At 36.2% G+C, this 22,848-nt stretch overlaps 1 protein-coding gene across 1 annotated transcript; it reads right to left on the bottom strand.

Annotated features, from left to right (window-relative positions):
- Nucleotides 1-1,144: 1,144 nt before the first annotated feature.
- Nucleotides 1,145-13,910, bottom strand: LOC149136586 (uncharacterized). The gene is made up of 5 exons (XM_089349210.1): nt 13,857-13,910; nt 8,806-9,134; nt 6,099-6,211; nt 2,618-4,203; nt 1,145-1,671 (listed from the first exon to the last, which is right to left on the bottom strand). The coding sequence occupies exons 2-5, from the start codon at nt 9,130-9,132 to the stop codon at nt 1,481-1,483; spliced, it is 2,217 nt and encodes a 738-aa protein (XP_089205336.1). The 5' UTR covers nt 9,133-9,134; nt 13,857-13,910; the 3' UTR covers nt 1,145-1,480.
- Nucleotides 13,911-22,848: the final 8,938 nt, after the last annotated feature.

Raw genomic sequence — 22,848 nt, 5'->3', positions numbered from 1 at the left:
AGAGAGGCTTGTTAATACTTCTCTATTCCTACTATTCTTACTGACACCTTCTCTATTCTTACTACAACCCCTACATTATTAACAAAGGCTTCTTTCCGTTGTCATATGCTAGAATATGAACAGTTAGAAGTAGGGGTTTGAAATCTTCAACATTGACATACAGTGTTTCAAAGGGGCACAGTCTAACGCAAGTATCTTCTATACTGGCTTGGGCGAATTTAAGCTCAGACCTGAAAGAAAAAGAATGGCAGAAAACTGCAGTAAATGATCTTTTATCATAAATTATGGTCTTTTGTGCCTTCAGTTCATATCTTGACTGGATCGAGTCAGATAGACTGTACCTGTGGGAAGTTGGCGGTGACTTAATAGACTGTCTCCAAAATTTGTGGCCTTTTCCTAACGAAACAAAATAAAAAATTTCCGTCTGCATGCGTGTGTGTGTGTGTGTGTGTGTGACTGTCTGTCCGTCTGTCTGTCTGTCTGTCTGTCTGTCTTCTTCTTCTTCTTCTTCTTCTTCTTCTTCTTCTTCTTCTTCTTCTTCTTCTTCTTCTTCTCTGCCTCTTCCTCCTTCTTGAACATCCCCTCCTCCTCCGTTTTTCTTTCACCCCACCACTTCCTCCTTCCCATCCTTTCCTTCATCTTCCTCCGTCCCCCTCCTCCTCTTCGTATTGATACTGCTTTACGATGTCGAAAAGTTCTCGCTAATCATAAGGCAGGTTGCATTGTCGATCCTCAAATAATATTGATTCATACTTTATTAACAACAAAAATAGGAAATAAAATAAAATTTTTTAAATCGATTTTGGCAGGAATGGAACTTTGATAATTGACGGACATAAGTAAATACTTCAATGAATTTAATGCGATGTTATGCAATTTTCTTAGGTCATCGCCATCATACCATACAAATATTGATCTGTATGAACGAGGTGGACAGAAACTAATACGTCGATCAAATGTTTATAACAAGTAAATATGTGGTCGCTTTGATTCTGATCAACTAGTTTCCATCATTTTCGAAACGGGTGGTGTACACTATAGGGAAAATAGACGTCAAATTCGGTAAAACATTAATTTAATTCCAAATAGTTTACCATTTTCGCAAGGGACCTCCGTGTAAAAAAATAAAAACCATCAGAACATATAAAGTAATTATATATTTATTGAACTTTTTAGTGAGATTAGATAAGAATTTGTATGAATAAATAATTAAGTGGAAAATATTAACCAAATCAAATATCCACCATTTTTGTTGAAAGTTAGTACCGGATTCTATATAGATTTTCATATCACTATTCATTTTCTCATTTCATTCATTCATTCATTCATTCATTTATCCTTTTTCAGCACATTCTTCAATTCCACTCATCATCCATCCATTCATCTGTCAATCAATCCAGCGGTGGGTGTTAGATGGTTATGTCCTCTTCAAATTTCTATGCAAAGGTCTGTTGTTGAGAAACATTTCAATTGCTTAGTATTAGTGACAGTATCCATGAATACACTTTCCAATTGACTTTTCGAACCTTCGACCGTAGCCACAAGAAAGCACATAGTAACGACCAAAGTAACAAATAGCAAAATGGGAGCAACTCTTTTGGCAAGCTTGCTTATCTCCATCTTTACATTCACATCCTGTCTTAATGGTACAGTCTCCGGAAAGTTTGCAGGCTGTAAAAGAGAAACGAGAAACATTAGAAAGAATACAATTTCAGTAATATCTACCCCAGAGTTTAACTGGTACGTATTTTATCGATGAAAGGTAAAGACAATCTCAGAACGTAAAGACAGACGAAATGCCACTACACATTTCACCCGGCACGGTAACGGTTCTGCTTGCTCGCCGCCTTCACTTTGAATAATATTAAGGGAGGCTTTGTGTCCATTGTCACTCTCAATAATTAATATGTAGACAAGTAAGATACTTCATCTGTACACACACACACACACACACACACACACACACACACACACACACACACACACACACGCACGCGCACCATATATATAGATGAGTAAGTAGTGCATATAATAAAGTTAACTTATTGCTACGCCGCGGCAATGTAGAATTGTCCGATATGTTAATAACATGTCTAACTGAATTCAAATCACCGTTATTTAAAAAATACCTTTATTGATATATTTTAATCAGCTTAACATCACAAGACTTAGAAATTACAACTGAACAATAAAATCTGTAAAAGAACATTTGGTTCCAATGTAACTATGATAGATATAATTGTTCCTCGTGGAAGGACGTATTGCAAATCGTGACGAAATATGAAGTCATAATCCATACAATCAGAGTCTATCAATTTAGACAATCTACTGCATAGAAGATTCAACATCACCTGCAGTAACACTCTTTACTACCCTAGATTACGTTGCCCTGCACTGTCTCACATTTCGATTACTTTAATCCTAAGAAAGCTATCCTCATCATCACTCCAGTTAGTTAAATCAACTGGGACTACCACCGCCTCCATTAAACTATTACGATCACCAGACATACTAGGCCTTCTCTTACACAAACACAGTGTAATACGATCCCCACTCATTGACCCTCAACAGTTTAATATGAACATATAATATGATAAAAAGGTCCACTATAACTTACTTTGAGGGTACGTTGTAATTCTCGCTGTTGTTGTCGACGTTGTAGTCGTTGGAGTTGGTGTTGTGGTTGTTGTTGTTGGTAGTGTTGTTGTGGTTGTCGTCGTTGATGTTGTTGTTGTTGGTGTTGTCGGCACTGGTGTGGTTGTTGTTGTTGGTGTTGTCGGCACTGGTGTGGTTGTTGTTGTTGGTGTTGTCGGCACTGGTGTGGTGGTTGTTGTTGTTGTTGTTGTTGTATTGGTGTTGTTGTTAAATGGCCATCGGCTGTCATCACAATGGAACACTATCGGAATATTTTCCTGTCTCACTTTCGGTCGTATCTGGTTTTTATAATCCCACACGTTCATGTAAGCGTCTGCGAGTGTTTTACCGTACAAAGTAGCGTTGTAATGTGTTATGTTCAACAGTCCTATACATGGTGTGTATCTCGGTGGATTTGAGCCCGGCACTAAACAAGAAGGACGACATATTCTTCCACATTGTTCTGACGCTGACAAAAATACTAGACTGTGATTTTTCTGCGGGTCTCTGATTCCCAAGTAAGCTATGTCCGATGATACAGCTAATCTGCGATCAAGCACCGCCATCTCTTCATAGGTTCCAAAATAATTTATACCAATAGCCCGAATATTGAGTCTTCCTGCAGGACCACAACACTTGTTTATTTGACAATTATTTCTGTTAGAGTTATCGTCCGAATCAGAGGAATTTTGAGGTTGATTATTATCATACAAATCATTCAGCAAATTCGGCACGCCATTTTTGATAGGAAAATTTCCAAATTTCATCGTGTCGAAAGGTCGTTCGTAAATAATTTCTACCGGAATAAATGCCCATTCATCTACATCGCATTTACGGTTGATACAAAACATATTCTGATAGGGAATTAAAGTACTGCAACGAGTTGATTTTCTAGATTTTGACTCGCATCTACCATTATTGCAGGTTAAATATGGAGAATTACATAAATTTGGATTGAGAGTACAGTTTCCTAGGTAAGTATAGTCATATTTGTAGAATAAAGGGTAAGAACTAGTATTTTTTAATGCTTCTGCAACGGTTAAATTCATAAGACCAATACTTTGATTAGGGGCATAAACGTTTAAACCATAATCCGAAGGATAATCTGTTGCGGGATTAACGTTGTGTTTCTTTTGGTTTTCATTGAAACGCGTGTAAACAAGTTCTACGTAACTGTGAAGTAGCCAGAACATTGGGTCCATGGGTGATGATGGTATCATACTCATGTGACCTCCAATAGCAACATGCATAGAATTATGCATGGATTCAAGGTTATATCGATCTTCTGCATTTGGTTCCGAGATCTCTTCGAGTTTCGTTCGAGTGAGAACATCTTCAATGTTACTACGTGTCGGTAACCTTCTACTGAAACCTCCGTTCCTTATCAGAACACCAGCTGGTGTTTTCCAGTTAGCAAACGGCCCTCTAGTGACGAAACCATTGATAGTTCCCATTAACTCATCTGACCACATAGTGGAATCTCGAGGATTAGAAAGAGAACTGTCAAGAGTTGGATCCCAAAATGGAATTGTTACACCTGGCACTTTTTCACGAAGTGCATCTTCCATGCTAAAATGAAAAAAAAATATAAACCCTATTTAATGCGTAGAAAACAAAATCTATGTGAATGACCGCAGTCTAATGAGTGAAATAAATAAAAGATTTACTTTAAAGTGTAAATTATGTACACTGAATAATGTGATCAGCGAACCAAACGGCTAGTGGTTAGCTTTACCACATGCAGTTCTTTCGGTCAGTGTTTTACTGCTACTTAATTTATCGGTCTCAAAAGGATGAAAGTCAAAGTCGACCTCGGTGGAATTTGAACTCAGAACGTATAGACGGACGAAATGATGCTAAACATTTTTCTCGGTGTGCTAACGGCTTTGCCAGCACACCGTCTTAATAATGATAATAATAATAATAATAATAATAATAATAATAATAATAATAATAATAATAATAATAATGATGATGATGATGATGATGATGATGATGATGATAACCACTACAACTGAAGAGACAAAATATCGTGAAACATCTAACGACTTGATGCTAAATCTAATTAAAAACCATGAAAGACATAAGAAGATTGAGTCCGTTATGAATGAGAGCAAAAAATTTTCAAGTGAGTTTATACATAATATCAGGTTGAACAGCATGAGGAAAGTGTAGTCACTGTAGTTGCAAAGAAGGTGAACTCAATAGCAAAGCAAAATGCGTTTGAACAATTGGCTGATAGGTAAGAACAAAAACTTCAGCATGGCAAATATGTGGCCCATAGCAAACAAGCTGATGCAGATCAGGAGCACACCCATCAGTGGCTATGGAGCTCATGGCTAAAGGCAGAGAGTGCAGGATTTATCTTGGTTGCCCAAGATCAGAGCTTATTCACCTGGAACTATCAAGCCAATGTGATGAAAAATGGTGTAGGCCCAAAGTGCCAATACTGCAACGATGGGATAGAAACAGTCGACCATGTAATCTCTGGATGTAAGGTTTTAGCACATGTAGAGTACAAATCAAGACATGACAGAGTTGGCCAATATATATACTGGATGATGTGTCAGGATTATAAAATCAAAACTGCTGACAAATGGTACAAGCACCATCCAGAGGCTGTAACTGAGGGAGGAAATGTAACTTTTCTTTGGGAATTTCCAGTATGTACAGACTGGACCATCAAAGCAAATAAACCAGATATTACTGTGAAAGCAATAAAGTCTGTTTAATGATTGACATGAGCATATCCTGTGACCATAATATCTCGGCAAAAGAATTTGATAAGCTCAGATAATATAAAGATTTGCTCATTGAAATCGAAAAGACGTGGCATCCCAAGACGGTTACAATACCAGTGATTGTAAGAGCCCTTGAAATGTTCAAAAAACGGAACTGAAGATTATCTAAGAATGATCCTTGGCTTACCATCCATACAAGAAGTGCAAAAAATTGTCTTAACCGGTACGTCACACGTATTGAGAAGAGCATTGTCGCTGTAAATTTTCTTTCCTTTTGCCCCCTTTATTTTATTTGTTTACTTTTCTATTTCTTATTTTATCCTCTTTCTCTCTGTCTTCCCCCTTTTCTCTAACACATGATTCTGTAAATGAACAGCTTGATGTGTTTGTTTCAATGGCCTACCAATGTATACAGTACGTTTCCCTGCTCTTGATGTCAGAAAGACACTCGGCAAGAAATGGAAACAGAATCGAAAGATGCTAATAATAATAATAATAATAATAATAATAATAATAATAATAATAATAATATGATGATGATGATGATGAGGAGGATGAGGAGGATGAGGAGGTGGAGGAGAAGGAAGTTAAGAACACAAAAAGATAACTGAAAAATGCGAAGAGAAAGAGGCAAAAGTAAAATTAAACAATGAAGAAAGAGATGAAGAAACAGGAAAAGAGAAGAAGGAAACTGGAAGAATAATATTTGATTGCATGGCTTACATTTTCAAATAGATTCTGTGCCAGAGAAGAAATGTAGGTCCAGCATGGGCGTTTCTTGCAGTTTCACCAGTGTGCAAGAAGGCGATAGCATCGAATATATTTGGTGACATTCTCTGTAAGTGAAACAATAAGAAAAATTCATAATGATTGGGATACAACAAACGTTTATGTTTTATTTGAAGTTATGCCTTTTGCGTTGCATTAATTTTGATTTCTGTTTTCGATGAAAGATTTCTAATATTCAGGAAAGAACAGGAGATTTGTTTTCATATCAAATATATTTTTTTCCTTCTTCTGTGAAAGTTGTCTTTTAAAATATTAATTTCCATTTTTATATGTCAGTGTTACTCATACTTTTACTCTCCTTATTAGTGTATATGTATTTATGCATGCGTATATGTATGTATGTATGCATGTATGTATGTATGTATGTATGTATGGATGGATGGATGGATGGATGGATGGATGGATATATCGGTGTATGTAGACAATGATGCAAACAAAGAGATAAAACTCCTTGGGTTTGATATACTGAATATATTCACATGTAAATAAATAAAAAGCAAAGAATTAAAATTTTCTGATGATTAACGTTCAAATACAAATATATGTATATTTATGAATTGGTTTCAAAATTTGTCACAAAGCCAGCAATTTCGGGGGTGGGGTGTAGTCGATTACATCAACCCCGGTGTTTAGCTGGTATTTATTTTATCGACCCAGAAAGGATGATGGGCAAAGTCGACCTCGGTGGAATTTGAACTCAGAACATATAGACAGACGAAATGATGTTATACATTTTTCCCGGCGTGCTAACAGTTCTGCCAGCTCGCCGCCCTCGTATATTTATATACTAATAGAACAAACTTGTTTAGATAGCATAGACTCAGAGAATTAGAGGGGAAATGGTATGATGTTACAAGTCCAACATTAGAAACATCTGTTTCTGGGGGATCGGAATTACTTGATAATGTTGGCAGATGTAGTTGCCCAAAAATCTGCAACCAGTAATGGAAACAAACAAACACTGGGAAAATCAAGCCTCCTTCTTCAGGCTGGAAAGATAAGAATCTAGCCTATTTGTGTATGCGTGTATGTGTCTGCATATACATTTGTTAGCACGATCGTTAAAAAATATTCAAGTAACTTATTAAGCTACCACTTTTTGCCACGAAGAAAATTCCTTCTTTTAAAAGAAGTTTATTATAAATGTTCATTTTTCTCAGTTAAAATTTGATACGTTTCTTTGCAATGAGAAACGCCATCTCTCTCTCTCTCTCTCTCTCTCTCTCACTCTTTCTCTCTCTCTCTCACTCTTTCTCTCTCTCTCACTCTTTCTCTCTCTCTCTCTCTCTCTCTCTCTCTCTCTCTCTGTCTCTCTCTCTCTCACTCTCTCGATCTATCTATCTATCTATCTATCTACCAGCTAGCTAGATATCTTTCACTGTTTTTACCTCAATCTCTCACCTAATACACATGTAACCTGAAAACTTCACAGGTACTGTTCACATCATGTTCCTCCATTCAATATTTCAGTGAAATACTTGATTGAAAAAGCGGAGACATGATTCAATGATTATTTTCCTACGGGTATTTTAAAATTCATTTTATGCACCTTTTGTCATTTATTCAGAACGTGTAATTTCACAATGACAAGCAGCGATGCAGCGGCATTGTTTGCGGATATCAAGACAACATCAATGACAGATACAGTATCTATGGCAAGCAGATTCTTTGAGTTTCTTCAGTCTTTTAGAAGAACATAATGTAGAAACGTTAGCAAGAGCTGCTCTTCAAAACGAATTAAAAGAGCACAACTGTCTGAGGAGCAGTGTCTGTATATTCTAACTTGAGATGCTGCTCAATATAGATTATATCGACAAAATAATCAGAGATTAGCACTAAATATGATTAGATGTCATAATATAGATGATCTTTAACAAGCTAGTGTTGATATTGATGTCATATCTGTGGGCCCATGGAAGTACAGTGTTATTATCGCAACGGTTGTGTTTTCCAGTAATTCAACTAAGTCACAGTCATCTGCATAAAGGGGGTCACGAATAAGAGACTGGAAAACTTTTGAATTGGCAGCAAATCGGCGCAGATCAAAGAGGCGGCCAGAAGATCGATATCTGGCATATATTCCCAGAGCGCTAACCTTAGAAAAGCCATGAGTAAAAGCAACAGCAAAGTAAATAGAAAAGAGATGTCATTCTGCTTGACACCAATCTCTACAGGAATGGATCCCGCCATGCCATGAGCATATCTTTATGTATGAAATGTCATATACATGTGGTGCTATGTGAAAATGTGGAGAAAACTCAAAAGTGGGCTATCATAAAAAGAATTTCCTGACCCTTGTTGTAAACAATGTAACCAATAGTATTGCATAAGAATATAAGTTTGTCTGAAATAATATTAACACGTGTCTCCTTGATAGTTGTTTGTATAGAAATAATTCGTTCTCCTATAGACATAAGGCCTGAAATTTTGGGGGATGGAGCTAGTCGATTACATCGACCCCAGTGCGTAACTGGTACTTATTTTATCAACCCCGAAAGGATGAAAGGCAAAGTCGTTCTCGGTGGAATTTGAACTCAGAACATAATGGCGGACGAAATACCGCTAAGCATTTTGCCTGGCGTGCTAACGATTCAGCCAGCTCTCCGCATCTGTTTATATAGAAATAATAAATCATTCTTACCGTATCTCGCTTTAAAAGATAGATGCTACGAAGGAAATCGTATCTTTCTTTTTCACTGAGCAACCTATATTCCTTCCTCGTTCGTGGTACAATCAAATTATTTGCTCCTTGAGATTTCTTCGGGGATCTATAAACAATATTCTTTGGTTTCCACTTAAAGGATGAGCCGTTCATTTGTAACTGCTCTATACAGAACTGCAACTGGGTGACAGCATCGTTTTCATTGAAGTGCAGTTTACGATAGCATCCTTCAATGTATCCTTCAATATTTGAACTCACATAAACAAAACTCAGCAATATGATGAAAGCAAAGTAGAGACGATCCATTTCTGGAAATTGACAAAAAAAAAAAAAGAAAAAAGAAATAATCATGTGTTGACAATTTACGAAAAATATATCAGGATTAAAGAAATTGTAAAACATAATCAGTTATCCAATGGTAGATTTGGCACTAGCAGCCGAACAATCATTAACGACATGAATGCATTGTGAATTATATACCCACTCTACCTGATTATGTCAGGGTGTACGGGGTTGATGTACTTAGAATGGTTGGGCCACCGACACACGACACTGTCGGTGATAATAACTATCGATTTTCGACAATCTTTTTTCTCAATCGCTTCAATGACGTGCACCAAAGACAATAAAAATAAAAACATTGCAAGTGAAATGTTAAATATTAGCTTTACAATTCTCACAATTATGGAGAAGAGAATAAATAACAGAACTCTGTAGACAAGGATTCGTTATGAAAATAGCTGCAACAGTTATGTGGAAGACCGATGAAACCTATGACACATGAATAGTTAGTGATACTATTGGAAAGTTGTTCCAGATATATCGTGATTCCACTTAGCTGAAAATTATACTTCATACGTTTTATGGAGGTCTTATGAACAACAGTATATATTTCTATCATGTAAGGTGGGGGAGAAGGGATCTTTTCATTGTGAGTACTTTTGTTTCATTACGAGGATTGGTTTGTGAATGGGATTTCGTTCGGTGATGCGAACTGGGCAATTTTGCGTTTTCTTTTTTTTTTTTTTTGCGGTGTGTTGTGATTCGCTGCCGAGTAAAAGAATTGTAAAGAAGAAATGATGAAATGATGTCGAGCATCAAAATGTTTATATGTATATAAAAAAGGTTCACAATCACACATTCAGAAATATAGGTAACACACATCCGCACGCACGCACGCACGCACATACACACACACACGCACACACACACACACACACACACACATACACACACACACACACACGCACAGTAATTAATGGTATACCTTTGTAAAATCTACAAAGCGACAGAAATCACAGATCTACCAGTTTTTTATGGTTTAATCAATGAAGAGCAGCACATATGATTTTTGTTAGGTAGAATTGTGAGAATTTATGTTCAGAAGGGAAATATGACTCCAATCATTCTGAGATCATCCAGCGAAGAAAAACCATCGATGAAACTCAGAAACGTAACCATTCACTGTAGATCAATAGAGTTTCCAGATTTTGCTTCTGGGAATCATTCTGGCTTAATCTTGTGGGAATTTACCAACAAATCTTCAGATTATCAAGTGAGATGTTAGAGAATGTTAGGGGAGAAAATCGAACGCGTAGAAACACTTTACTTACAACTGTTATTCAACTAAAGACATCAGTGGTGCTTGTTTTAACCGAAGAAGAGATTATGTCTATTACCATGATGTGTGCTTGTGTGTGTATGCTGCGTGTGAATGTGTTTATATAAATGTGCGTGTATACGTGTGTAAAGATAATCACGTGTTCTCAGTTTAAGGCACATAAAAACTTGCACCTTGTGTGATGGGACTTTATACGTGTGCCTTGTAAGTGAATTCAAAAGGCAGTTTCAATGTTGAGTGTAATCTTTCAAAGTACAAAGTATATTACATTACCATCTTCGTTACTTAGTATCTAAATTACAAGAAATTTTGTTTTTTATTACTGTGAAGTGTAGCATTTTATTTTAAATGATACGGAATTTTGCAAGAGTTCAGTTTTACGTTCATCTTGTAAGATAGATTTATCTATGGACGAATATTTATGTCTTTTCACATAAATCAGATGCATAAACATGTATATAAGCGAAAAGAGAGTTAGACATAAAAACTGCGATATTTTGAAACAAAACTGTCTTCTTGATAAATAATATAGAGTAACCTTGAATATAATAAATTGAATCAGTATAAAATATGGAATAAATGAACTTTATAATAGGTTTCAGTGTCATAGACATGTATGTATGTATGCATGTATGTATGTATGTATGTATGTATGTATGCATGTATGTATGTATGTATGTATGCATGTATGTATGTATGTATGCATGTATGTATGTATGTATGTATGTATGTATGTATGTATGTATGCATGTATGTATGTATGTATGTATGCATGCATGTATGTATGTATGTATGTATGTATGTATGTATGTATGTATGTATCTTTCATCTTTTATCTTTCAATAGTCTCAGCCATTAGACTACTGCCGTACTGGGCACCGTTTTGAAGAGTTTTAGTCGAACGAATCGACATCGACCCAGTACTTATTTTTTGAAACCTATCACTTAGTCCAACGATCTTTTGCCGAAACCTAGGTTACGGGGACGTAAACACACCAACGCCGGTTGTCAAGCGGTGGTGGGGACAAAGACAGACACAAAAACAAACGCATGCACGCACACACACACGCACACATTCATACATACATACATACATACATACATACATACATACATACATACATATATATACATGTATTTATGTATAGGCTTCTTTCAGTTTCCGTCTATCAAATCCGCTTACAAGGCTTTGATCGTCCCGAGGTTATACTAGAAGACGTTTGTTTCTGAACCACATGGTTCCAGGTTCAGCCCCACTACATGGCACCTTGGCAAGTGTCTTCTACAGCCTCGGGCTGACCAAAGCCTTGTGAAACGATTTGGTAGAAGAAACCTGGAAGAAGGCGTATATGACGTATATATGTGTAATATATATATATATATATATATATATATATATATATATATATATATATATATATATATATATATATATATATATATATATATATATATATATATATGTATGTATATGTATATATGTGTGTGTGTATGTGTTTGTCTTTGCGTCTGTGTTTGTCCTCTACCACCAGTGACAATCGGTGATGCTGTATTTACATCCTTGTAACTTAGCGGTTCGGCAAACTAAGCCGGTCGAATAAGCACCAGGCTTAGCAAAAAAGAAAATATTATTAAGCAGTTCCCCAGCATGACCGCTTTCTAATGACTGAAACAAGTAAAAAGTACAAGATATCACATGTTAAAATACAAGACAAAGCACCAGTCTCATTTTGCTTCCCAGAAACTAAGATATCATCCTCGAACAAAAGCCATCGATGACGATCAAAAATATAACCATTCACTAAAGATCAATAGAATTTTCTGAGTTCTATTTTGGAGAGCACCTTGGGCTAATCTCATGGGATTTTGCTAACAAATCTATCAGATTATAAAGTCATATGGTAGGCAGTATCAGGAAGAAAAATAACATTCCACTCTCGCATCTTCAAGACAATACACACTACTGCTGTCAGTTTTTCCGCAACTTAAGCTTCTTGGTTTCACTACATTCTGACGTTTACCCTAGAGCCCCTATTTCACTCTGAGCAAACTTAGTATATTTCTCTATATATTACGAAATATTTATGAGGACATATTTTTAAAAATCAAAATGGGCTTAAGCAATTAGTTGAGTAATTCTCCAGCAACTGTGGTTGAGATTTCTTCGAAAAGTCCATTTTTTTATTCTGTGGTAATGCAAGGCAGCAGAAATGTATTGGCAATTTTGGTGGTCATTTTGAGAAAAATATTCATGTATCTATCTATCTATCTATCTATCTATCTATCTATCTATCTATCTATCTGCTTGTCAGTCAGTCTGTGTGTCTCTCTATGTATCTATCTATTTTCACACACACACACACACACACACACACACACACACACACACACACACACACCTCTGTATATTTTACTTTATATATTGTAAATATATATTTATTCAATTTATTTACTTTTCTGGCCAAATCAACTTGATAGTTACCACATAAACACAACGAAAGAATTCAAATGTAGAAACAAATGAATAAAAAAATTTAAGAATAAAAATATTGATTTGAAAGAAGGGGTATACGTATGTCTGTTCTGCCATGAATGCTTTTCATATGTCCTCAAGCTTATGACTAAGTTTAATCGTAAATGTTTCACCCTATATTCAGCGAAACGAATATAACGTAGCTTTTCAGGAGACGTATGTTTATATTACGTATTTGCATTTCATATATCTATTGTGAAAATAGCGTATATATGTATTCTACCTTGTGAAAGATTGGACTAACCTAGCAAACATTGTTTCAAAGTATTCTGCTTAGACATTAATTATGAAGAAATGCTTTTCGGTCGTACTGCCAGACTTCAACGGTGTTTCAGTATGACTATCATATTTTTGCTTGTCAAACTCATTTGAATTTTTCCGGAGACTTTCGGCGCGGGAGAATGGAGATAAAATTGTGTAACCTTCATGCATTTATTGGCAGTATAGGCATTATCAAATGATAATACCGTTTCAACAATGTTCAAAAGTTATCAAGCAGGTTTTCTCAGGTTTTCTCTGCTGTACAGCCATTTACGAAGGCTTTGCTCTTGAGAATTAAGTCATTTCTCTGAGTTTATTTTCTAAACTAGCGCTCTTCAGAAGAATAAACAGCATTAGTTTCAAAGTTTGAATCGATGGCAGAATATTTGGGGTGTCAATTTAATCGATCCTAGAGTAAAGAAAACCAAAAATTACTAAAATATACATATATAAAAAAAATGGAGGAATTTAGTGTAAACTCTCTATTCAAGTCACTAGCGTCATTGCAAACGTGGCAAAAGTTCTTTTTGTTATATGAGACTGGGAAATAGTTGATAAATCAGATCTCCAGTATTAGTACTGTACTGAAATGTCATAATACAGTAAGGCACTTACCTTAGCTTGTTTCTGTACGCTTCCAGAAGATTTGGTTTGTCTAAAGTCGTATGTAATTCTGTTGGCTGAAGTATTTATATATATATAGGAAAATTTTGAAATGATAGGTGGGGCGTATACTGCAAGTCTAATTTGGTTCATACAATACAAATTGTAGCACATTGAAGGTGTCTTCCTAATTACATATTATTTCTTCTCTCCCACACACATTGCCCATCCTACAATTCACATTTTACTTCTATGTTTGACAATAGTTTTGAAATTTCATTTCTACAATAGTTGGCATCACTCGACATAACACGTGCTGTAATTTTACGATACTGCCAATTCCGGAACTCTCAGTTTAACACTAGGAAATGCATTGTAATATCTGTTGCAACATGTTGGACAGGTTTCTGTTTTACACACCCCAGATTGTGTATACCTACGATGAAAGGTGTCTAGCCATGGTGAGGCATACATATTTGCATACATTAGGGTTACATTGGTCAATGTATCCTTTATTTTCTATTAACGGAAGAGGAGTGTCATTTGAGGGAACTCAGTAGAATCTAGCAGCTAAATACATACTAATCACATATGATCGTACGTGTGCTTGTGTGTGTGTTTATGTTTGTGTGCATAAGTGACCGTGTGTGTGCTTCTCAACCTAGTAATAATACATGTATTATACATATGCACACACACATATATATATACATATATACATATCAATGTGCGTGCATACATACATACGTACAGACAGACACACACACACACACACACATACACACACATACGCAAGCACGCACAAACTTTCACACACATACATCGTTCGACTGATCGGTTGATCGCTCGATCGATTCATCCATCTCTCAACATATACATATACAAGCAAACTCAAACATACAAACACACACACACACAGAGGCTGCAAGGGGTATTTGAGGATATTTAATAATCAGAATATTGCTCTCCTCAAAACACATCAAAAGTCTTCAATATCTTTCCGATCCCCCATGGCAAATAAAATGCTAACTTAAGAAATGAAAAAAGTATGCAATAGTTATTGTTGCCATATGTGAGAATCACAGCGATTTAGAAATTGTCAACTTTCTAAATGTTGCAAACTTTTTGTACTCAAAATTCAGATGGGGTTGGAAGCTCTGGCGAGAATTGTTCTACTGCATCAAAGAGAAAAAAACATTGTAAACGTTCGGATATTCTTGTAGGAACGGGTTCAAAACATTACTAATGATTCTGGAAATAAATGAAAGCCATCACCCACTAACTTCGGGCATCAGAGTGGACTATCAGAATTGTGGGGAAAGAGGAGAAGTTATATAAGTCGAATGTACAAAGGAGTGGTCAATTCACTTCTGAAACAGGGAAAGCCGTTTGGTCTGTGCCAAGCAGTTACTTAACAAGGTTAAAAATGTGGTGAACATGTCATGCTACGGTTCTTTAATGAGGAAAACTTCGGCCAAGACCACACATCTAACCGGAAAAATGACAGATGGTTATGTGCAGGTCCTTCTGCTGTCCTCGGAGTGATGCACACTGAGTTTCAAGCAGCTGCGGTATTAGGAGCGGTTAGTAACGGAAGTCATAACAAACAAGGTTACTGTGGCTTTAGATGTGGATAAGACCAAGTCATTTGTCCTGACAAGGAGACTTCAATGCACATGCTACTATCTGTCACTGTCGTGGAAAGAAGCGATTGTGGAAATGGGAATTGGATTGTGACTCTAAACTTAATGCAGATGAAGAAGACTTACTAGACTCCTTTACTGGGAATGAGTTCTCCATTATGAACACATTCTTAGAGCACTGTGATACTTAGGGACAGAGGTCACTGATAGATTCTGTGCTGGACATTTGTGTAAAGAGAAGGATGGAGATATCAGCTGATCACCACTTTGTTGTCTGCAACATGAGACTATCCGCAACAAGGAGATCTCACAAAACTGTGCGACTAACTGGATAAAGTGAGAAGTGCTGGCAGATGAAGGACCCAAAACAAATATGCGCACGCTATTGCATCCAGATTCAGAGCCCCTCCTGAACAGACTGAGGATGTCGAAACGTAGTGGAGATTATTTTGTTCGGTAGGTTTTTTCTTTGACTGTACAATGTAGTGGACGAAAACAACTGGATGTGGAGCCAGGTAACAAAAGAATCTTCTAGTTTAATCAGGAAGTTAAAAATGCCTCCCGAGCAGAGAAAAAAGCTTACAAAGCTTCGTTTGGTAACAAGTCTCCCCTTTGCACAGGCGTTACACTGAGACACGAAAAGTTGATGCAAAGACAGTTACAACGTTAGGGGAGTGCTTTGGAGTTAAGATGGACTCTAACTTTACATTGGCCAATAAAGTATTCTGGCTGGCCATCCTCTAGCTTTGTAACAAGAAGCCTTCTTCTGCACCTGCCGTTTAGAACTTAGCTAGGGTTCTTCTTTCTATAGAGAAGAGCATCCTTAGGAGATAAAGAGAATACTTTGCTGATCTTCTACATCCAGTTTCGATAAAATCCTCGTGTGGACATGTGGTGTACCTAGTGGCAAAGACTAACCTAACACAGGCTAAAGTAACACAAGCGATTAAAGTGCTCAAATGTGGCAGAGGATGAAATTCGACCTGAGATGTTAAGAGCCTTAAATAGAGAGGGTATTCTCTGGATGACTTGTATATAATCCCAATTTTTAAAAAGAACGACAAGAGAGAGTGATTTAATTTTAGAAGAATCTTCTTGTTGAACTTCCCTGGTAGTTTACGATAGGTGTCTGGAAAAGACTTTTGGGGAGACTGTTGAAGCCCCAACTTGCTGAGGAGCAGTGTGGTTTTCATCCTGGCTATAGCACAACCGACAAGATATTCACTCTGTGGTAGGTCTTCGAGAAGTCGTACGAATATTGACAAAAGATGCACGCTTGTTTTATAAACCTCGAAAAAGCATAGGACCTCATGCAGCAGGACATGCTGTATAGAGCTTGCAGTAGGTTTGGATTAATGGGCAACTTCTGGTTGCCATGAAGTCCCTATACGAATGCACAGATGGTGTAAAATCGGAACCTTTCAATGTAGATATTAATCTTCGGTAGGGATGTGTACTGTCACCTCTTCTTTTCATAATTATTTTGCTCTGGATCGACATGCACGACTGTTGCGTAAATGATGTCTCCATAGATGTGAATAGCATGGTTCGGGTGATATCTGTAGACGACATTGTGCTACATAGCTCATCAGAACCGAACTATACCTAAACAGACATTAGGTCCAGAAAAGAAACATGATTTTTTTTTTTTAGGAAACGGTCTTATATAACAACGATTAAACTCAAATAGTTACCCGGGTACAAAAAAATTTATGATAAACAATAAAAACATTAAACATCTAAGAAACTAGATTAGAACAACTTTCAAAAAATATTCATTACAAATAAAACAAAAGAAACTATCACAGAGAGAAATGTTTAGCTCTCACAGACCAATGTAAGTAAAACAATAGAATTTGACTGGCACAATAGAATGCAGCATGCACGAAACCTTTAGGTTTTAGAACACAAAGAATAAAGCGTGATAATAGTTAGTGGATGAACTCTCACAGTGGAAGGAAAATAACACGATGAATCTTGCCTGGTTGGTTATTTAAAAAGGAATATAGAAAGAAAATTCAAAAGGCAAACAAAGAGTAGAAGAAGGGTGAAAAAATGCAAGTCTTGGAGAAATGACGCTTCAAGTATCAATTCCGAACAAAAATATACTCTCCAACCCATAATAATAATAACTTTCGACTTTGACACAAAGGCCATCAGCCTTGAGGGGAGGGTGAAGTCGTTTACATCGTCTCCATTTGATTGGTACTTTATTTTGTTGACCCCCGAAAAGATGAAACACACAGTCGATCCTTCGGTTTCTAATTTAGGCACAAAGCCATAAATTTTGAAAGTAGGGGGTTAGGCAATACCTTTGATTAACCCCTTACATTCGACTAATCCTACGACCCATCAAATAAGATGAATGGTACTCTGTTTCATCATCTCAGGGAAATGAAAGGCAAAGTTGACTTCGGCGGGATTTGAACTTAGATGGTAAAATCCGGAACCGATACTGTTAAGCATCTTATTTGATGCTGCAACGATCTGCCAGCTTGTCGCCTTTTTAACAATAATAACAATGATATAATGAAAATAAAAAAATAAATAATGAGGGAAATGTAGACGAATCAGTAAAAACGTAAATGAAATTAACAGAATAAAATTCATCAGCAAGCAGCTTCATAAAGTAATAAACAAATACACAGTTTCTAATTTCAGGCTAAAATACTAAATCAATAAATATCATGAATTCCATTGACTTAGCAGTAAAATCAGTATTGTCCGTAAAACTAAGGCGGCGAACTGGCAGAGTCGTTACCGCGCCGGGTAAAATGCTTAACGGCATTCCGTCTGTTCTTACGATCTGAGTTCAAATTCCACCCAGGTAAACTTTGCCTCTCATCCTTAAGGGATCGATAAAATAAGTATCGGTTGAGTACTGGGGTCGATGTAATCGACTTAATCTCTCCTCCCGAACATGCTGGCCTTGTGTCAAAATTTGAAACCGAAATTTTCCGTAAAACTAACTCAGATGTCAATTTCTCTTAGAAATGTGAAGTTACTTTTCAAAAAGTTATATTGGGGCTTTCTAGGATTTTGTTTTTGTCTGAGGCCCTTCTAAGCTAGAAAAAAAAAAGAAAAGAAAAGAAAAAATTGGAAGATTTAGGAAGACTTGAAATTAGTGGCAGTGTATTAGAGAAAAAGTTAAGAATATCAGAATTTGGTAGACAGGAAAGATTATCCATCAAGTTTTTCAAATACACATTTAAACAATCAGAAGCACATCCCATTTATTCTACACAGTTCTTTTTAATGAACCAGGTATATCATGTGGTAACACTAAAATTACTTTCTCTAGGATTGACATTTCTGTAGGGTTTATTTTAACTATAAAATCATGAAATTCTTTTATTGAAAGTTTATTTTAACTATAAAATCATGAAATTCTTTTGTTTTATTGAAAGTTCTAGACATGAATCGAACGGACAAATATCGCTCTTTTGTCTTCTTGCATATGTCGATCAGTACATTTCGTGTTTGTAGCTTTGGAAAAGTGATTACATAACCAGGTTAAAGTGATTGCATAACACCAACTTTTTGTTCACAGTTGTTTAGACTATATAGAGTGTCTTCTATAAAATCAATCACAAAATATCAGATTGAGTAAAATGTAAGCAACGTGTTGAACCATGAAAAATTTGTACCGGATTTTTGCATAGTTTTGAATTTTTTTAAAACTTTTTTTTTTTTTGGCAATTGTCTGGAAATAGATATTAATCAGATGCATTAATAAATTAACATTAAAATTTGTTTCGCCGTTGTTACAATCATCTGAAACGGAACAATCAAAGCGCGATATTCGAGTAATTTTGCTATTCAACTTCAAAAAAGGACGTAAACAGCTGGAACTGATCGCAATATCAACGAAACGTTTGATGAGGAAATGACCAGTGAATGGTCAGCTCAAAAATGGTTTAAAGGATTTCGCATTGGAGACCTGAGCCTTGAAGATCGTGACCTGAGCCTTGAAGATCTGTCATCGATGATGGTCAATTAAAGACCGTCATTGAAAAAAAATCCACATAAAACCACTCGAGAACTGGCAAAAGAAGTTAGCTAGAAATTGTCTGTAACCATTTGTATGCGATCGGAAAATCAAAAAAGCTTGATAAATGGGTACCACACGATTTGAATGAAAATATGAAAATCAGAAAATGTGCAGATATGAAATTTGACCGCTGCATCTTCTCCATAAGCAGACCGATCCATTTCTCGACGGTGTCATAGTTTGGATTTTTTACAATAATAAAAAACGTTCTTCGCACTTGTTGGACTAGAATGAAGCATCGGAAACCTCCCCTAAACCTGAGCTCTTCAAAAAGAAGGTTATGGTGACTGTTTGGTGGTGTACTGCTGGACTCATCCACTATAACTTCTTAAAACTCGAAAAACCATTACTGCAGAAACATATTGCCATGAAATTGTCAAAATGAACGAAAAACTGCTACTCTTCTATCCCAGACTGTTCAACAAAAGACGGCCAGTCATTCTCCATGACAATGCTCGACCACACGTTTCACTAATGATGCTCCAGATGATGTCTACGAAGCTTTCCCCCCTCCACCAGCTTAATCCCCAGACTTTTCTCCTACCGACTACCACTTTTTCAAGTACCTTGATGATTTCCTGCGAAAGAAAGTGTTCAAAAATCAAGCCGATGCTGAAAGTGCTTTCAAAGAGTTCATCAGCTCCAGATTTTTATGTTATCGGAATAAACAAACTTGTAACTCGTTGACAAAAATGTGTTGATTGTAATGGTAATTACTTTGATGAACAAAATTTCCGCATTGCTGAAATATATTAGGATGAATTTCATGTTTCAAAACGTTGCTTACGTTTTACTCAGCCTGATAATTTACAATTTGTTATTTTTTTTTGTCATGAAAAACAACAAAATCTCAGGAAACAGCGAATTTTTTCGGTTCCTTGAAAAGCTAGGCAAAAATGAGTGGTTAGGTGATGTTACCTCTTTCAAGCCATTGGTTGAACAAATGTTTGCCCTAGCTTGAGTTTTATGGTATAAATCAAAAGTTTTGATCAATATTTTCTACTTAAGTAAGGAAAACTTAATAAATTTACTAAAGTACTACTTATGATTACATAACGCTGGAATCCATTATATGAAAGTATAGCGATAATATTCAATGAATTTCTACAAAGACTACTGTCAAGGTCTAACTGATTAAAGGGATGGAAACCAATATCGATATTAAAATAAAAATACCAAACATGCCCGAGCTTACCGGCTGATAACATAATCAACTAACATAGCTCATCAAGAAATAATAGTATCTTATGAAAGTGACATTAACGGTGTCAGAAGAGGTAAAGAACAGCTATTGTTAGGTCAAACAATTATTGAAGTTAGTCGGAAAGAAATGTTATGAATTGATTATAGAAAAGATTTCAGTACCATACAACGAGTCTAGATAAGGGAGACGGTATTAATGCAATATATTAACCATATCATGTTAAAATTAGGAAATCAATAACATAGCAAGAGAAAATGTAGAGTAAAAAAGCTGTCTTACAATTTATCCTTTTCTACTCGAGGCACAAGGCCCGAAAATTTGGGGGAGGGGCCAGTCGATTAGATTGACTCCAGTACGCAACTGGTACTTAATTTATCGACCCCGAAAGGATAAAAGGCAAAGTCTACCACAGCGGAAGTTGAACTCTGAACGTAAAGATAGACGAAATACCTATTTCTTTACTGCCCACAAGGGGTTATACACAGAGGGGACAAACAAGAACAGACAAACAGATTAAGTCGATTATATCGACCCCAGTGCGTAACTGGTACTTATTTAATCAACCCCGAAAGGATGAAAGGCAAAGTCGACCTCGGCGGAATTTGAACTCAGAACGTAGCGGCAGACGAAATACCTATTTCTTTACTGCCCACAAGGGGCTACACACAGAGGGGACAAACAAGGACAGACAAACGGATTAAGTCGATTATATCGACCCCAGTGCGTAACTGGTACTTATTTAATCGACCCCGAAAGGATGAAAGGCAAAGTCGACCCTAGCGGAATTTGAACTCAGAACGCAGTGGCAGACGAAATACCGCTAAGCATTTCGCCCGGCGTGCTAACGTTTCTGCCAGCTCGCCGCCTTAGGAGACAATTTATCTGTGGGCCAGAGGTTAAGTGCATTGATGACAAACTCCACGACAACAGTTTTTTTTTTTTTTATATGCGGTCTAGAATTCTCTTATGTGTGCCATTATACGTAGCATCATCTGTGATGTGGAAACAGTATTCCATTGAAGGTCTCGCTTGAGTTTGGAAGGCAGTTTTTGCTAATGATGACTATTTAAGTAAGGCATTAGCTTACCAGAAAAATATTACTACTTTTAGCTTAATTTCATTTATGCATTGCCAACGTTCGCATTAACCTCTGGTTAGACACATGTAAACTCATTAACAGAGCAGAAGTCAAATCATCATCTTAGAAAAACATTCAGGGCAAAATAAAGAAGAAAATCAATACAGATAAAAACCGCATAATTCGGCCAAAATTTAGGGAACATTAGAGTTTGCAAATTTCAGAAAAAATGATCTGCTATCCGATCAACACAATAACAATTTAAATGCTCTAAGTCCTCCTTACGTTTCTATACAATGCGCAGGACGCTCACAAAATAAAAATATAATACATAGGGAGAAAATAATACTAATCTAGGAGTAACTTTGAACTCCAAAAGACTAATTTCGAAAATACACATTTAAAACAAAAATACAAAGGATTAAAACAAATAAAGCACTAAGAAAAGATAACGAAAATACAAACAGCGAATTACAAAGCTATACAAATTGCAAACAAAATAAACAAGAGAGACAACAAACAGAATATTTACCAATAAAATCCGAAATAGCATCAAAGGAAACATAAATGCTTGTGAACATGAGAAGATCTAAGTATAGAAAACCAAACTTAGATATATTGAATATGGTTATTAATTCAAAGTTAAAATTAGTCAAAGAACTAAAACCGATATATCATCCTAAAAGCCAACAAATGTATCCACACCGATAAAACATAAGTGAAATAGAAACTAAAACAAAATTTTAAATACACTGCAATATAAACGAACATAGATATTGCCGGAATAATGGAGAAATGAAATAATACTGCACAATGGTAGTTATATCATGGAATGGGTACCGCTTCAAAACTTCTAAAGGAAGATCTAAAGCTAAATAAACATAAATAAAGAAAAGAAAATAGGTATCTCAGTCCTTATTGAAATTCTCGACGAAAAGACACAAATAAGAAACGTTGCAGAAATCTAACGAAAAAGAGAAGAAAAAGCTATCAAGGAAAGTTTAAGATAAAATCTTCGCTAATTCACA

Source organism: Octopus bimaculoides, chromosome 3 (genome assembly GCF_046866305.1).
Source record: "Octopus bimaculoides isolate indiv1 chromosome 3, ASM4686630v1, whole genome shotgun sequence".
Lineage (NCBI taxonomy): Eukaryota > Metazoa > Mollusca > Cephalopoda > Octopoda > Octopodidae > Octopus > Octopus bimaculoides.
Note: the sequence above shows the minus strand (reverse complement) of the source record. Positions and strands in the feature narration are given on the sequence as shown.

Excerpts from the sequence above, each read along its gene's own strand:
- LOC149136586 (XM_089349210.1), bottom strand. The coding sequence starts at position 9,132 with ATGGATCGTCTCTACTTTGCTTTCATCATATTGCTGAGTTTTGTTTAT. Across the intron at positions 6,212-8,805 it reads ATCTTTTAAAGCGAGATACG|AGAATGTCACCAAATATATT; the intron begins GTAAGAATGATT and ends TTTCACTTACAG. Across the intron at positions 1,672-2,617 it reads AATTACAACGTACCCTCAAA|CCTGCAAACTTTCCGGAGAC; the intron begins GTAAGTTATAGT and ends TCTCTTTTACAG.